An 18,088-nucleotide genomic window follows, 5' to 3' on the forward strand; every position below is an offset into this window, starting at 1 on the left:
GGTCCGGATCCGAACCCGAAAAAAGATTATAACTATTCTCATTCCCAGCTTAGACCCGGATACCGGAACCAACCCCGGCCCAACAATTTCGGGTATTCTATCGGGTACGGGTATTTTTACCATCCCTATACCGGCGTAATTTAAGGTAAACCGCAAGGACCCATCGCAGAATTTTTTTCTAAATTAACTGCTTCAACTTATATATGTTTACCTTTACTTTTTTCTTATAACCTTATTATTATTATGTTTTTCATATAAAACTAGATTTGCAAGAAACAAGTATCACATAAAGTCTAAAATCACCATACATCCTTTCATATCATATACGGAGTATATATATTTAGCTGAACTATCAATTCATCAAGTTGTTAATAATGTGGTTTCTAAGTTATAAACATATACCATCTCAATTGGTTACATTTCTAATCAATCTATTATGTTAACTAACTTAACGACATTGATCTTCGTCGATCTTTGGCAGTTGGCTTCGGACTCGAGTCTTTCAACACTTCTGCATATTTCACAAGCTCCGATCTTTTGTCAATATTACCATCTTCTGCAATCGAATCAATCCTTCGGTGCACTCCAACGTCACTAAGCCTATATATCAACTTTTGAGAATCAAACGAATGTTTCGACGACAACACTAAATTCCCAAAAGATGACTCGCTACACGAATTGACATCTTCTACTGATTCCGTTTGTTCAACAGACGAGTTTCTGTTATGACCATCTTTTCCTCTTAAAAACTTCATTAGTTTACCGAAAAACTTATGATTGCTATGATGAGGTTGATGATGATGATGATGATGTGATGAATAATCTGTCAAGGATTCATCGGGTTCGCTAGAATCTGTGAGGTTAGAAGAGGATTGAGGACCTGACCATTGATCATCATCGAGTTCGGGTAAGCTTTGTTTGTTGGCGTATTCGAGGATTAGTTGTTTAGCTTTTTGTTCTGATCTCGGGCTTAGTGTTTTACTGAGGTCTCGAGCAGTTGTTTTTTTTGAAAGGCAATGTTAGTGGTTAGCACACGAAGTTAATTCACGAAAATCCCCCCCCCCCGAGACTCGAACCCTGGTCTCCTCGAACACCATGTTAACATGGTGACCAATGAGGCAAAAGCCCCATTGGCTCGAGCAGTTGTTTTACCAGGATCTGGTTGTTGGTTTCTAAGTTCGTACCTTAAGCAAGCGTTAATCCATCTAAGATATACAAGTTCTTCAACGTCACTACATCTGTCAGCTTGAAGTTGGTCGATAACCCTGGTTAAATCTTCGTTTTGTTGCCTCAAACACTCCCTTTCTTCTTTAAGCTTTACCATCTGCAAACAAGTAAATTTCTTTTTATCATATTCATATTTCATATTCTGTTTTAAATAATAACTGCATGAAATTGGACTTTCTTTCCTATCACGGGTTATCGTATGAATCTGTACGTTTAAGATGGGATCTGACCTGCAAATAGGCTTGCGCCTTTTAACGAATTTAATAAACATCAATGACTATATAGAATTTGATTAGAAATCTATACAAGACTCAAAAAAGACATATTTAACCACAAAAAAAATGTTTTTTGGATAGTGGTGGACAACATTTAATATTTCTTACCGTCAAAAAGCGATTTTTTTTTTTTAATTTTTTTTTTAAAAGGCAAGTTGTTGGCATCGAATACTCTTATTTGCCATGCACGCACGCGCTTTTGGGCGAAAACCCAAACCGCATTACAGGGATCCGAACCTTAAACCATCCTGAGGGGCAGGCGAGTTGGACCTGGGTCCTCAATACGGGTCGGTAAAACCTCTCCCGGGCAATCCGGCTTTCAAGAAATAAATCCCACGGATATTTTTAATGGTGGGTTCAGCGATTTTATTTTTACCTTTCGATATTTCACAACACCCAAGTTTTTTCCCTTTTTTAACATTCAACTGAACTAAAATACCTTTAATTTTCAAATGGGTTTAAAAAACCCCCATTTTGGAAGTAATAAAAAACTTAGATACACTATAAAAATCAGAAAAAAAAAGTTAAGTACCCGAAATAAGAAATCTAGTAAATAAGATATATGTGAGCAGTTTAAATACTTTAAATCATGTCGACCTGCTTGACCCTTATAACCAGTTCCCTAAACTAAGACTTTAGAATATACCAATTTGAGTATTTGACTGATAGAACTAAGGCATGACCCATATCAACTTATTCCAACATAAATGGATGAAAATTCTTACTGATTCATCTCTTGAAACTGATGTGGCAAGGTTTTGAACATGCTCCAACCTTTGAGTCAACTTTGACTTTTCTACTTGCAAACTATGGTTCAACTTTCTCAATTCATCAGCTTCGGTTTCCATGTCCAACAATTTACGAAGACTTGATCGAATCTCTGACTCAATACCTACTTCACTTTTATGTTCATATTCTTGCATCTTTTGAACTCGTTGTTGAAGATCCAAACTCCGTTCTTTGTTCTGTGCAGTTTCTAATCTTAGTTTCTTCTTAAGATCTTTAATTTTGCCCTGTGCAGCTTCAAGATCCGCTACAACTTTATTATAACCCGTCAATTGTGCTTCTAATCTCTTGTTATCATTCTTTAAAGACTCCACTTTTAAACTAAGAAGCTTAGCCTCCATGTTGTTCAATTTAAGACGATTTTGAAGCTCTTTCACAGTAGTTTCTTGTTCTTGAAGACCATAGTATGCGAGTAACTGTATCTCAAGATTTGTTTCTCTTTCTTTAAGAATTTTGACCATGTTTGTTAGATTCTTGATTTCTTGCTCATGTTTTTCTTTTATCTCACATTCATTTCCTTTTGCCGGCGACTCGGATTCCGGTTCTGATATTCGACGGTCTAGATTCACTTTCATGGCAGTAATATCGAATTCTTTCACTAGGTCGCCAAATTCAGGTAGAAGATATAAATTTTCATCTGTCTTAGGAGAAAGAGAAAGATCTAGCATGGAATTAGGCGACTCCTGCGATACAAAATACAGAAACCAATGTTGTGAACATACACTTTTCGAGATCAAAATTACTATAAGGATATGTTAGATGATAGAATAATCGGTTACTTAACACTACGGATATGTGACCTAACATTTATCCTAATAATCACTCTTAAATGATATAAAGGATTTATTACTGAAACTTGAATAACCGGAATCAAATAATCGGTTACATATGTGACCTAACATTTATCCTAATAATCACTCTTACATAATTCTCTAAATCTGATAATTTCAATTTGAAGCACCCAAATTAATATCACTTTTACCAAACTATCAAATATAAATAATGCAACCTCAAATCACAATATCATACTACTAGTAGTATTTACATACAAACAACTCTAAATCATGTTTGTAGATGGGAAAATGAGTTAATTTACAGAAACAAGTAGCATAAAACCAAGCACTAATCCATTAAATCCCAAATTTCATAGGGTCAAAACTCAAAAGTATAATCAAGAAACTTACATCTTTACCAGTAGCCAAAGGATCAAATAAGCAAGTATTTGGTGTTCTATGAGATGCTTGATTCTCACTCTTCGCACCCCTTCTTGAACTTCCTTGATTACTGGTGTCTAAATAAACATAAACATTAACACGTAACTATACATAATACATAAACATAATACATAATACGGAGTACATAATACGTAATACATAATAACAATAATAAAGGAAAGAAACAAAAAAACATACACACAAACCTGAAGATTGAGGTGGCTTGATACTTTTGTTTTTGATAAATGTAAAAATCATTCCACTAATTGAAAACACTAAAGCAAGCCCAATTTTCAGAACCACTGGTTGTATGTCTTTTTTACCTCTTCCCATAATTCAAATTTCAAATTCAAACCCTAATTTCATTTACATCTTTACATAAAACAGAGCATGACCCATGCGAACAAAAAAAATGAAAGACTTAATATTCTGACCTAAATCATAGTTATGGGGGAACTAACGGGTGGAGCATTGATGTTTAAGAACGTAGTGTTTTGAAATTGGGAATTATATTTTTTGGAAATATTTGGTCTTAATCTTGGTTTTGCAGATTGCGTGTTTGGGTTTGATGCCTTTAGCTTTAGTTAATTAATTAGTTTAATTTAATTAATAAATAATTAAAGAGATCCAATCAGTTAAGGCTTTGGTGTTTTTGTCTTATGTCGTCATGCTACATGTTTTTTTCTTAGAGAAATACTTTCATATCATGATCTTTGTTTTGTACGAGTATTACAATTAAAAAAATTTATTAAAATAAATGCATAAATGCTAAATCACCTAACAAAACATCGAGTTGAACATCCACCAATCAAAATCGGATTTTGAATCGCAAGTCGAGTGATAAATATTGTGTGTTGTAGACCCCTTTGCTACGCAACTTCAGATCAACATGAAATTTGAGCTGGCGAAAATTTAATGATTTTAACATCAGTTACGCAACGTTAGAAGTAACGCTAATGAGGCGCTAATTTTGATTCTAACGAATACTCGGGAGAGCGTCTAAGCCACTTGGCGGCTTTTGATTGATTAGGTTATATAGCCGCTTGAAATTAAATGGATATTGTTGGTTAAGATTCAAAGCATAATATTCAAAAGTTAATCACTTTGTTTTGATGATGACACACAAGAACTAAGTAGTTAAATCATATGAAGGACGACATGAATTCATGAGCCTAAACTATCTCTAGCAAAAGACCAATACTTAAAAAATCATCTTGGGAAAAATGCTACACAGCTGCACCACGGTCAACCGTGACATCAACCGTGTGTGTCCTGCACCAACGAGTTCAAGCTTTTCTAAAACTGCAAACCCACGGCTGACCTCACAGACGACCGCAGCCCGACCGCATTTTTCTCTGTTACCAATCTTGACCAAATAAAGTTTGACTAGTTCCCGACATCTATAATTTACAAAACATTTTTTAACATACTTATAATAGTTGTCCTTTTTGATCTCAAAAGAGTTTTGAACCAAAAGATGTTAATTTTTACTAATCACACCTAATGACATCTTAATGACACTTTAAGCTTGATTTAGGCTAAAACACTTAAGTGTCATATCTCTTTATCATAGTGTCATTTAAACATACTAATAATGGTCATTAAAGTCCCAATTAAAGAGTTGTTCTCCCATTGATTTTATGTATCATTATTTGTATGAAAATGTAATTAGCTCAAGTCTAGTCAAGATGTAACAAGAATCATTATGTTCAAACTAGATTCAAACTAGTTCATTTAACTTGTAACAATATTCTAAAAGGCAAGAAACTCCCATAAGCTAAATGACAAGTGATTAAGAAATGTTGATGAAGATTTTGGAAGATAATGGTTTGTCAAGGGACAAAAATCTGCAATTGCCTCTTTTGGTAATCAATGACAAATGGTCAAAAATTGAAGACTTTCTTCTTTAGATGACATGTCAACCTCCAAGCTTATGTTCAAAACATAAAGGGTAATGAGGATAATTTCAGAAGTAATTGGCCACTAGTTGCAGCTATTCAACAAGGGAAATTGACAAATTTCAAAGGACAAAAACGGCCTTAAGAATCAGATGTCAGGGGTACACGGTCGAACCACGGTCGACCGTGCAGTGAGCCGTATGACTTCCAGGAAGATTTCTCTTTCCTATAAAAGCCAAGCCTTGAAGCATTTGAAGACTCACCTCTTGCACTCATATTTTCTCATACTTATTGATATCATTCTTATACTTAATTTGTAATCTTTTAGAGTGATTCTAGCAAGAGTACTTGTAAGCTTAAAGTTGTAAGTTTACTTGTAAACTATCTTCTTAAAGGGATATAGAGGATAGTTGTGTTTTCACTAGGATAAGTTCATTAGCATCTTGTGGTAAGAGCTATAGGTGTTTGTGAAGTCCTCAAAGGGACGTAAGAGTTCACAAGGTGCGACTTATCGAAGTACTAGTGTTGTATCCGGACACTCCACCGAGTTTGGAGTATCATAGTGAAGAAAAATCTCAATTCGTAGAATTGAGGAGTGGATTAAGGAAGTTTAGTTAACATCTTCCCGAACCACTATAAATCGTTATGTTTGTTCTCTCTTCCCTTATCTTTTATTTACAATTTAACATATATTTGTATTGCTAGCATTGTTAGAGAACAAACATTTCAAATCACACTATATCAAGTACAAGTCCAACAAAACGCCAAAGAAAATTTTTAAAAATCGACTAAGTAACTATTCACCCCCTCTAGTTACTTACAGATATATATATATATATATATATATATATATATATATATATATATATATATATATATATATATATATATATATATATTAATTTAATACTTTTAATTCTATATATATTCTCACTTTTGATCAATTATCACAACATTCCTTCCTCATTCTCTCAAATTCAATCTTTGTTATAAATTTATTCACAACATTAACCTTCATCATTTTCTCACACAATGGCAAGTTCAAACAACAATCCAAACTACAACCAATTTAACAAAAACTTCCTAATTCATTCACTAATCTTTTAAATAGTTGTTCGAGTGCATCATCATCCATCGAAGCTACATCTAATTCAATAATCCTTATTATATATTTCATATTGTTGTAGTTTAATAAATGAAAAAAATGAAACCTACATAAATTTGACATCCAAATTTGAAATCCCCAATAACGCATCATTCAGGTTTAACATTGTCATGTCACGGTCATATTTTTTTTCTTTCAAATAGTGCAAAATTTCACTCCTACGTCACTACTAAAAAAAGGCAAGGTACATAGTCTTAGTATAACTACTATGTACTAGTTAGAAGTCTCCATGTTGTTGTGGAGTAATGATTTTTTTTTTTTTGAAAAACAATTTAAAAAATAAATAAATTGGAAAGTGACAAAATTGTTGAGGTCAACGATAACTAGTGTCCAAGTTTGTTTGTTTTTTTTTACTGTCCAAGTGATTTCAAGTTTTAGTATATGAGGTCATTGATAAAATTACTCATATACTCTCTCTCTCTCTCTCTCTCTCTCTCTCTCCCTCCCTCTCTCTCTCTCTCTCTCTCTATATATATATATATATATATATATATATATATATATATATATATATATATATATATATATATATATATATATATGTTCTCTCTTCTCTTATCTTTTATTTACAATTTAACATATATTTGTATTGCTAGCATTGTTAGAGAACAAACATTTCAAATCACACTATATCAAGTTCAAGTTCAACAAAACGCCAAAGAAAATTTTTAAAAATCGACTAAGTAACTATTCACCCACTCTAGTTACTTACAGATATATATTTTTTTAATTTAATACTTTTAATTCTATATATATTCTCACTTTTTATCAATTATCACAACACTCCTTTCTCATTCTCTCAAATTCAATCTTTGTTATAAACTTATTCACAACATTAACCTTCATCATTTTCTCACACAATGGCAAGTTCAAACAACAATCCAAACTACAACCAATTTAACAAAAACGAGCTTCCTAATTCATTCACTAATCTTTTAAATAGTTGTTCGAGTGCATTGATACGGAACAGATCTTGGTGAATGCTTGGAGGCTAAGGAATAATTATAGTTATCCAGTTTATTTATTTTATTTATTAAGTTTATTTTTATTTACTTATTTAAATTATATGTTTTATGGACTAATTAGTTTCGATAGGATTAGGAGTCATATTTTTAGGGGTTCTAGAGTTTTCTTTTACTGAGTATATATACTCATATGTAATGTTTGACTAAAAGGGATCTATCCATCTTTTCAATTAATAAAAGTTATATGAGTTTCATATTCTTATTCTTGTTTACGTAAGTTTTTACGTGAATATTATTGATTAAATCACGTTGGTGTTTTAATTATCTTGTTGCGAAGAGCGTTTGTCTTCCAACGGATCCCTTTGATTCTCATCAATTGGTATCAGAGCAATCGATCCACCCTATCATCATTCGATTAGTTGGGTCTCTCCCACGTTTGAATTTTGATAGTTTATCCCACATATCTTAATTCGATTACTTGGGTCTCTCCCACGTTTGAGTTTTGATATCCTATCTCCAAAAAAAAAAAAAAAAAAAAAAAAAAAGTTACTGTTCATCGCCGCTGTTCATCCGTCAGGTTACTGTTCATCGTCAGAAATCACTGTTCATCCGCCGCGTTACTGTTCATCCGAAAAAAACACGATTTTTTTTTATTTTCTTGTTTTAATGGCCGACGATAATGGTAATCAAAGTCGCGATCTCGCTATCGCCCTCAAAAGACTCAAGAACACGTTGGATATAGTTAATAAATCCAACGAGCGTGCAAAACAACGATGGCTTGAAGAAGAAACCCGAAGATCTACTTATGATGTACGACCTTGGAACGAATCACATCAATACTACCAATATGGATTATCTCAATACCACCAAAGCCCCATTTACTATGAACCACAATCCTACCATCAACCCTACTATCCACCACTGCCCTACTATGATCCATACTATCAGCCACAACTCTACCAGCAGATTCAACCTGTTAAGGAGAATCTCGATACAGATGAATTTTTTGATTCGATGAAAAGTTTAATAGCAAATTTGAAAAAATCAGAATCAGATCATATAGAGAAGCGTGATAAAATAGTTGAAGAGAGTCAGCTTGAGGCATAAAATATATCATCGTGTCCAGGAAAAGAAATTATTTTGGAGGAGATGCAAAATGATATAGTTGTTAGTGTTGAAGAAGATCCAAATTCGTTAGGCTCTAATTTAATAGAAGAGAATTTATCCATATGTAATTTAGCCGCGAGTTCGGAAGGTATCCATGATGAAGGTGTAGTTGTAGAGATTTCAAAAGATTATGGAGGCAAGAAAATACCATATGCTTATTTGAATAACTCCATAGATGCAAGTAAGAGTGTTAACAAAGGAGATTTGTTCGTGTATAAACCGTGCATTGAGAACTCGAGGTCGAGTTCTTTCACGAAGGAGAGAAGGATCAAAGGGTTTTAGAGCATAATACTTATTCAAGAGGTCGTCATAAACTTATTTGGAATGACAATGATGAATTCGTCATTGGTGCGTTTGCATTTGATCCGGGCATATTATTTTATTTCAGTTGCACTGTTCGCCAAATTGTCATTGATTGGTTTATCTTTGATCCGGGTATATTATTTTATTTGAGTTGGAACTCGAGGGCGAGTTCTTTTCGGGTGGGAAAGACTGATACGGAACAGATCTTGGTGAATGCTTGGAGGCTAAGGAACAATTATAGTTATCCAGTTTATTTATTTTATTTATTAAGTTTATTTTTATTTACTTATTTAAATTATATGTTTTATGGACTAATTAGTTTCGATAGGATTAGGAGTCATATTTTTAGGGGTTCTAGAGTTTTCTTTTACTGAGTATATATACTCATATGTAATGTTTGACTAAAAGGGATCTATCCATCTTTTCAATTAATAAAAGTTATATGAGTTTCATATTCTTATTCTTGTTTACGTAAGTTTTTACGTGAATATTATTGATTAAATCACGTTGGTGTTTTAATTATCTTGTTGCGAAGAGCGTTTGTCTTCCAACGGATCCCTTTGATTCTCATCAATTGTTTTAATTATCTTGTTGCGAAGAGCGTTTGTCTTCCAACGGATCCCTTTGATTCTCATCAATAATATTCACGTAAAAACTTACGTAAACAAGAATAAGAATATGAAACTCATATAACTTTTATTAATTGAAAAGATGGATAGATCCCTTTTAGTCAAACATTACATATGAGTATATATACTCAGTAAAAGAAAACTCTAGAACCCCTAAAAATATGACTCCTAATCCTATCGAAACTAATTAGTCCATAAAACATATAATTTAAATAAGTAAATAAAAATAAACTTAATAAATAAAATAAATAAACTGGATAACTATAATTATTCCTTAGCCTCCAAGCATTCACCAAGATCTGTTCCGTATCATGCATCATCATCCATCGAAACTACATCTAATTCAATAATCCTTATTATATATTTCATATTGTTGTAGTTTAATAAATGAAAAAAATGAAACCTACATAAATTTGACATCCAAATTTGAAATCCCCAATAACGCATCATCCAGGTTTAACATTGTCATGTCACGGTCATATTTTTTTTTCTTTCAAATAGTGTAAAATCTCACTCCTACGTCACTACTAAAAAAAGGCAAGGTACATAGTCTTAGTATAACTACTTTGTACTAGTTAGAAGTCTCCATGTTGTTGTGGAGTAATGATTTTTTTTTTTTTTTTTGAAAAACAATTTTAAAAAAAATAAATTGGAAAGTGACAAAATTGTTGAGGTCAACGATAACTAGTGTCCAAGTTTGTTTTTTTTTTTACTATCCAAGTGATTTCAAGTTTTAGTATATGAGGTAATTGATAAAATTCCTCATATACTCTCTCTCTCTCTCTCTCTATATATATATATATATATATATATATATATATATATATATATATATATATATAATATGCTCATATTGTATTTCCTTAGGACACAGATTAGACAGACAAACTTATTATATATTTATGTTTATTATGTTTTTGTTCATTAACTATAAATTAAATTATAGTACTGTGAAATATACTGGTACTTACACATATATTCACATTGCAAGTTTCATTCCCAAACTTTTTTCCTTGCATAATAGTCATATGCAAGGGCGGATTTGAGGGCGTGCAACACGTGCGCTCGCACAGGGCCCATAATTCAAATGGGCCTATAGTGCAAGTACTTAACCAAGTTTTTTAGTGTTAACTGAACTTATTCATACATATATTTAAAACTTTTGTATACAAAAGGGCCTATTTTCTGTTAATTGAACATGACCCATATGAAAAATTAGAATTGACGGGACGGCCCTGGTCATATGGTTTGTAGATCTTCTATGAATATTCCTTCATCTAACATGCATTAACAATTTCCCTTAAATCCAATTGTGTGTTAGGCATATAAGGGTGTTATCATCCTTTTATCTTTTCTTTATGAGTTTGTCTAATGTATGCCTTAAAGGCATACATTATGATCACTATTACATATAAAATTATTTATTACAAATTATTTTTTCAAATGTACTCTCCATCTTATTACTTTTAATGACTAAAGTTTAAGGACAAATATGTAAAATTGTCAGAGTATAAATTTCATATGTAATATGTAATAATGGTCTTATCATCTACCGTTACGGTACACATTAGAGATTTTCATATATAATATAAATATATATATTAATATTAAATATAAATATATTAATATTAATTTGATCTAAATTTTAAATTTAAAATTAATTAAGGAAAGAAAATATATGAAAGATTAAGTCTATTTAATAACAAGAGTACACTAAATTAGATTAAATTAAATTCTTTAACGCATTACATCCTTTTCCCCCGTATTCAATAGCTAACTAGGTCACCATACATCTCCGATCACTTTTTCCGGCTACTTTCTCCATCTAACATCAAACACTTGATATATCTATATATATATCTACAGCGATATTTGTTACTGCACATTCTTCAATTTAGTTCACGTATTTGTCTTTACATCTCCGCATTGAGCTCTCGAATCGACACATTATTGCGCAAACGATCGATTTAAAAGTAGCGTTATTATCATCATCTATGTGAGTTCGTTTCATTAATTTTTAAATCAGACTGAATTTCGTCTCAGTTTTCCGTTTCCTAGGGTTTTTGATTCAGTAATTCTGTATTTAAGCATAAGTTTTTACCTAGTTTTATTGTTCTAGGGTTTTGAAATTCTTTTTGTTAAATTTGAAAATTTTGAATGGTACTTGAGTACGAATTACCATAAAGATTGAAATTCGTTACTTCTATTAAGCATTTATTTCGATAACTTTCGGTTTATGATTCCGATCGTATACAATCTGTAGATGTAGTATTTATATCTATAGGTTTTCAAGGGTTTTAGTGAAACAGTGAGGTGTGGTTCTGTAGAGTGAAATTCTGTAGGGCATGACATCATACAGGCCATTCCCTCCACCACCACCACCTTCTCAAGCAAATTTTGGACCTCCGCCACCTCCGCGGGCTAATTACACTACACTTCCACCTCCATCGCTTGCTCCACCTCCACAAACCAATCAGTATTCTCAAAATTGGGGATATCTAAATTCGAACTTTCAACAGGGTGGTTATGCAGCTCCACCAAGTAATCCTGTTCCCAATCAACAACAATTTGGGTCTCATCCACCACCACCTCCGCCACCAGAATCTGCATATCCGCCACCACCACCTCCTTCCCAGGCTGCACCACCAGGACAAATGTATTTACCGTCTTCTCGGTATGCTCAGTTACAACAGCCACCACCACCTCCGCCTTCCTCTCCCCCGAGTTCGTCTGTCCCACCCCCACCTCCTCCTCCATCACAACCGCCATCACCGCCTCCTCCTCCTTCTTCATCTGTTTCAATTAGTAATCAACCTAAGGAAAACAGACATGATGGGTATAAGAGGTCTTCTAAAGACATGGAGAGTTCTAAAGGGCGAGATCGATTGCTTTCCCATCACGCGGGTCCTTCTAGACATCATTCCAAGTCTTCTAATTTACCTCCTATGCCTGCTAGAAAATCAAATGGCCCTCCTGGCAGGGTTGAAGCTGAAGAAGAAAGAAGGTTGCGTAAGAAGAGAGAAATGGAGAAGCAAAGGCGAGACGAAAAAATCAGGCAGCAATTGAAAGAATCTCAGAATAAAATCCTCCAAAAAACCCAAGTGATATCTTCAGGGATCAAGCCACATGGTTCAGTTAGTGGCTCCCATATGGATGACAGGAGGGCTACACCATTCTTGACTGGTGAAAGAATAGAAAACCGATTAAAGAAGCCAACAACATTTATTTGCAAGTTGAAGTGAGTATGTCATGGTACCTAGTTTTATTTTTTATTTTTATTTTTTATTTTTGTGTCTCATATCACTCAATGTTCTTTATGGGTGAGCATTATTGGTGATCTGTGCTATTATATTGTTTTCTCTCAATTAGTGTTTCTTAACTCTATCCACTTCGTGATAGAGCCTTATTGAGTCTGTGCGTATATATGACCCTGAATGTTGTTTAAACTTTTGTGTTCCTTGAAGATTCCGGGATGAATTACCAGATTCAACATCTCAACCGAAACTTATGTCTATAAGGAGAGATAAAGATCGGTATGCATTTTTTATTCTGAATTTGTTTTCATTGTATGTGTTTTACCTTCTAAGCTATCCTGAAAGTATGTGTTGACAAACCTAAATACTTGAACCATGTTTTTGTACATGAATCTTCCAGCTGTCCATATTGTGATGGTAAATACTATTGTAGTTGGTGGCTGCCTATGGTTAAAACTATCATATTTATAGAACACTGAAAACTGATGTATATACTAGTTTTAGTTTTAACACTCATTTTTTTGAACATGAGTAGAATTTTGAAAGTTGGCTTCTTGGAAAGGCTCTTCTTAGGATCGATCCACTGGACAAACCTTCACCTCTATGGGTTCTGAAATTGGGGTATTGATGAAAATTTGAGGCAGCATAATTAATTAGATTGGTATTAGAAACATTTGTGGATAGATGGATCATTGTTCCTATTGTCTTATAGCGTTTACTAACCTATGCTGTTGTTAGTATGTCTTGTAATAATTTGGAACGGTTAGGAAATTAGTAGTTTTTGAGATTGAAATGTTTGTATGAATGCTTGGAGGGGGAGCGGAAACAAGAGTAGTATATGCATCATTTAAAGTGAAATTTGAGCAGGAAAATAATGCTTATAAAAAGTGGAGTTTGAGTTATATATGGCATGATATAGTAAACACTTTAGAATGTTTAAATAATATCTGGAAAACTCAGTGGCTCAGTATATTCACTACAGCATACAGCCGTAGACGCAGCACCACCTTTTTAGATTAGTTAGGTAACTATAAACCACTGCTCACTATATACATTTCAAGTAACTCTGGCATATACATAAAATCTACTTCATGTACTTGCCATCTACTGTAAATCTGTAATATATATATATGGTTTATACCTGTACTTATTAGATCTTACATATGATATTTGCAGAGCTGTTAAATATGCCGTCACATCACTGGAAAAGGTGCATAAGCCTCAATTGCATGTTGAGCTAGACCTTGGGATACCGCTTGACCTACTAGATCTCAGTGTATACAAGTATTAGCTCCCCACCATTGTGTTTTCTAAGTAGTAACAGTAAATAAGTTTTTTCTTTGTAATCTTGATTAATAACACACGGAACATTTTCTTACCTCGCTAGTGCTCCCAAGGATGAAATGCTACATGTTGCTCCTGAAGACGAGAAATTATTGCAAGAGGATGTTACAGTAACACCAATTAAAAATGATGGGTTAAAGAGAAAGGAACGTCCCACGGATAAAGGGATGTCTTGGCTGGTGAAGACTCAATACATATCTCCTCTTAGCACGGATGCAACAAGACAGGTGAACACAAAGTTTGTGTCTCAAAGTGTTATTTACACTTTTCCATGGGGAACATTCTGGATTCTGGATCCATTTATATATACCAATTGATCCATTTGGATTATGTTTGATCTTTAGCGAGTCAAATAGGTTAAGTTACCAAATGGTCGTGCGGGTTGGGTGGGAAGTCATCTACTCATCTGCAATGTATGTAAATGCGTAGGACCTAAATAATTTTTTAATATATACTTTTGGATCATACTTTAATACGCCAGTTATATTCTGAAGACGAACAAAAATTGTTTGGTGCACTCGTACTGATTTTATTTGACCTATTACCCATACGGTTCATGATAGTTGCCACCCCTGCAGATTTTTAGAGGTAATTCTGTGTTTGTTTAGTTGAACTGATAAAAGTCTTGTTTCTTGAATGCTACTTGCAGTCTTTGACTGAAAAACAAGCAAAAGAACTTCGGGAAAAACGCGGAAACGCCCTTCTGGACAACCTCAATAGTAGGTATATATCTGTTTCTATTTCTTTGTGAATAAATTGTAGGGTGTATACATCATGTGACATTTTTTGCCACTTAAATCAGGGAAAAGAAAATTAAGGACATCAAGGCTTCATTCGATGCTTGCAAGACGCTTCCTGTTCATGCAACCAACAAAAACCTTCACCCTGTTGAGATTTTGCCATTATTTCCTGATTTTGAACGGTATTCACCACACTTTTACGTATATCCTTTAAGTATTGTCTATGTCGACATGTCGTTATCCTTTAAGTGTGATCAATCAACTAAACCATTTAGTTCCTTATTTGTTTGCTAATTGCTGACTTGTGCAGGTGGGAAGATCAATTTGTTGTTGCAACCTTTGACGGTCCTCCTACTGTGGATTCGGAAAGCTACAACAAAATGGACAAATCTGTTAGGGATGCGCATGAATCTCAGGTTTGTTCTGCTTGGACACACCTAATTTGTCACCTGTAGATAATAGGCATTCTTACTTATCCCGTTCTTTTGCAAACTGCTAAAACATAATTTTTAATTGTATATTATATCTTATATAAATCATAATTAGGGGGCAAAAGAACAGTACTGTACCGGTGTGTCGTTTCGTCTCCCCTCCTGCAGCTTTCTGTATAATATCACTAACATTATTAGAGTAATGAAAGCTATAAATACTAAATTCCAATCATTCGTTATATGACTTTGGACACTAGATACATCGGTTTCCAGCAATAATCAGTAATCATTAAATTTATATTGACTTGATTATCCCATTCCAGGCTGTCATGAAAAGTTATGTGGCAAGTACCTCGGATTCAGCTAAACCTGACAAGTTTTTGGCTTACATGGTTCCTTCGGTTGGTGAGGTAATATATTTCTGTAGAATTTATCTCGACATGTATCCACTTTTAGTTCCAACAGATAAATTTTCTGAAACTTTTGGCAATTATATGTAATTTTTATTGTTATTTGGTTTCTCTAATGCCTTCAATGGGTTCACTAATACTTTTCAGTTATCAAAGGATATTTATGATGATGGTGAAGATGTCTCTTACACGTGGGTTCGCGAGTATCACTGGGATGTACGTTCTGGATATATGTGTACTCTGTGAAATCTATGTGTACTCTTTAAATTTCAGGGAACCATGTCTAAAAAATGTTGGGTTATAACTTATGAACCTTTCGTGTTTTGAACAGGTTCGAGGCGAGGATGCTGATGATCCTACAAATTTCCTCGTGTCATTTGGGGAATCAGAGGCTCGCTACATGGTAATGAATATGGATTGATTCCCTTCTCCATGGATGTGGCACCGACCCGTTTACTCATGATACGGTTGGATCGGGTTATGGTTTATCTCTATCGGGTCAAACGAGTTACATCATAAAAATTATTTTATCAGGAACCAGATTGAAAGTATCTCAAAGTACACCTTTAATGCATAAAACTTCTGTTAGATTGTTAACAAAAAACTGAAAAATCTAAATTATATTTGAGACACATCGTTTATGAAGCAATCTAAATCTAATGCTGGATAGAAGTCTAATTTTACACGTTTTGACTTGTACCAGAAATATCCATTACCAACTCTACTTATTTATGAAACTATTTACTTGTACCTATATCCCTGCTAATATTTGTTCTGTATTCAGCCTTTGCCAACAAAACTCATGTTAAGGAAAAAGAGAGCCCGGGAAGGAAAAACAGGTGATGAGGTTGAACATTTCCCGGTTCCTGCAAGTATCACAGTGAGGCAAAGACCAAATGTTTCAGTTGAGATGAAGGAATCCGAGGTACTTTTATCTCTCAATCTTTCTTGAACTAATCTCACAATATTTCTTCTCTGATTCCTCAACGTCTAACATCACTAGAGTTAGATTTAAAGGTGGCATGATGGTTGGGTCAGGTGGGCTAGATAATAGGTTAAATGGATTGGATTGAAATGGGCTTACTCTTGTTATGCGTTGGTTGTTGACCACAAACTCTTATTTGCACTTTTATAAAATATAAATAATAAATGCTTTAATGTTTATTTAAAAAGTTAATATAATTACATAATAAAAAAATAATATTAATTATAGATATTGTAGCAAACGAATCAAGAAGCTATTAAAACTAGACTTTGTGACTTTCAACTTGACCTGGCCTGTAATATCTATGTGGGTAATCACCCATATTACGTGACCTCGCTTCGACCTGTTTCGTACCTGTTCATTTGGTCACCTCTACCCTGTAGATGGCTTAGTTGACCAATAAAGATTGTATATGCAGAAGTTTCCATTTGTTCATAAACAATCAATATTCAACTCACAGTGAGTATTGAGTTTCGGCTTACTGTTTTCCCGGTTCTTTTAAGTTTTAACATATGAGAATTTCTTGCAGATTTATGTTGGCTCTAAAGGGAGAAGTTCAAATGCTAGACATGATAGTAGAATGGACATGGAAGATGATGTCATTCAACATCATAATGGCATGGATGTTGATGATGATATGGACCAATATAGTGGAGCTGAATACGATGTTTCCGATTAATATCCCATGAGACTTATGGAAAGATAAACAGCTAAGGTAGCTGCAAAAAGGGAAAGATAAAAACAGGATATACAACATATAATCCGAGTGTAGGAGGGATTTCCTTTTTATATCCTTACAGTGTATGTTATCCTTTAGCCCCTTTTTTAGTGTTTGCACTTTCATCATTGCGCGCGATTTTATCTCTAAAGTATGTGTACATTATGTAATGCAGTTTTTAACAAATCCATTTATAGAAGACACATTTATTGTCAAATAGGAGCTAAAAGTTGGGAGATATCTTGGTACAGATGAATTCTGTGATGTTGAATTCTTGATTTTGCGTTTCAAAAATGCATTCCTTTATTGTTGTATTCTGCACAAATGTCTCAAAAATGCAGTTTTGAATTATCACTTCATTTTTTTCTGCACAAATGTCTCAAAAATCTTTTTTTAAAGTGATGTCTTCTTGGTTGTCTAAGTTTGATTCTGCAAGTTGATATCTTGATGTCAATCCTTTGTGACGATAAAATACACGGGATTAATAAATAATAATTAAATTGAACGTGAAACCTACTAAAAAACTAAAGTCATTTTTTTTATTGTTATTTATTAATGGCTAGAAGACATCATAAAT

General features: G+C 33.6%; 2 protein-coding genes across 3 annotated transcripts; one reads left to right on the forward strand and one right to left on the reverse strand.

The window, feature by feature from the left end:
- Window positions 1–280: 280 nt before the first annotated feature.
- On the reverse strand, window positions 281–3,997 carry LOC139840366 (protein CHUP1, chloroplastic-like). Its single transcript, XM_071830630.1, has 5 exons — window positions 3,709–3,997; window positions 3,473–3,579; window positions 2,228–2,971; window positions 1,135–1,324; window positions 281–988 (listed from the first exon to the last, which is right to left on the reverse strand). The coding sequence occupies exons 1-5, from the start codon at window positions 3,833–3,835 to the stop codon at window positions 444–446; spliced, it is 1,713 nt and encodes a 570-aa protein (XP_071686731.1). The 5' UTR covers window positions 3,836–3,997; the 3' UTR covers window positions 281–443.
- A 7,380-nt stretch (window positions 3,998–11,377) lies between these two features.
- LOC139839404 (protein PAF1 homolog) lies at window positions 11,378–17,886 on the forward strand. 2 transcript variants are annotated; one of them, XR_011756945.1, is made up of 13 exons: window positions 11,378–12,867; window positions 13,094–13,162; window positions 14,060–14,167; window positions 14,271–14,454; window positions 14,877–14,950; window positions 15,030–15,149; window positions 15,278–15,383; window positions 15,722–15,808; window positions 15,956–16,024; window positions 16,140–16,211; window positions 16,593–16,733; window positions 17,323–17,594; window positions 17,687–17,886. XR_011756945.1 is itself a non-coding variant. In XM_071829465.1 (12 exons), exons 1-12 carry the CDS (start codon window positions 11,975–11,977, stop codon window positions 17,470–17,472), a joined length of 2,073 nt encoding a protein of 690 aa, XP_071685566.1. In that variant the 5' UTR covers window positions 11,378–11,974; the 3' UTR covers window positions 17,473–17,886. The 2 variants fall into 2 exon arrangements, 1 of the variants encoding a protein (XP_071685566.1); XM_071829465.1 differs by having other exon boundaries at window positions 17,323–17,886.
- The last annotated feature ends 202 nt before the right edge of the window (window positions 17,887–18,088 follow it).

The sequence above is a fragment of the Rutidosis leptorrhynchoides genome, chromosome 4 (assembly GCF_046630445.1).
Source record: "Rutidosis leptorrhynchoides isolate AG116_Rl617_1_P2 chromosome 4, CSIRO_AGI_Rlap_v1, whole genome shotgun sequence".
NCBI classification, from domain to species: Eukaryota; Viridiplantae; Streptophyta; class Magnoliopsida; order Asterales; family Asteraceae; genus Rutidosis; species Rutidosis leptorrhynchoides.

Bases quoted from the DNA above. Each gene is read 5' to 3' on its own strand.
- LOC139840366 (XM_071830630.1), bottom strand. From the start codon at position 3,835: ATGGGAAGAGGTAAAAAAGACATACAACCAGTGGTTCTGAAAATTGGG. The intron at 3,580-3,708 runs GTTTGTGTGTAT...ATGTTTATTTAG, and splicing joins CAAGCCACCTCAATCTTCAG to ACACCAGTAATCAAGGAAGT. The intron at 989-1,134 runs CCAATGGGGCTT...CAACTGCTCGAG, and splicing joins TGGTAAAACAACTGCTCGAG to ACCTCAGTAAAACACTAAGC.
- LOC139839404 (XM_071829465.1), top strand. From the start codon at position 11,975: ATGACATCATACAGGCCATTCCCTCCACCACCACCACCTTCTCAAGCA. The intron at 13,163-14,059 runs GTATGCATTTTT...TGATATTTGCAG, and splicing joins ATAAGGAGAGATAAAGATCG to AGCTGTTAAATATGCCGTCA. The intron at 14,455-14,876 runs GTGAACACAAAG...TGCTACTTGCAG, and splicing joins GCACGGATGCAACAAGACAG to TCTTTGACTGAAAAACAAGC.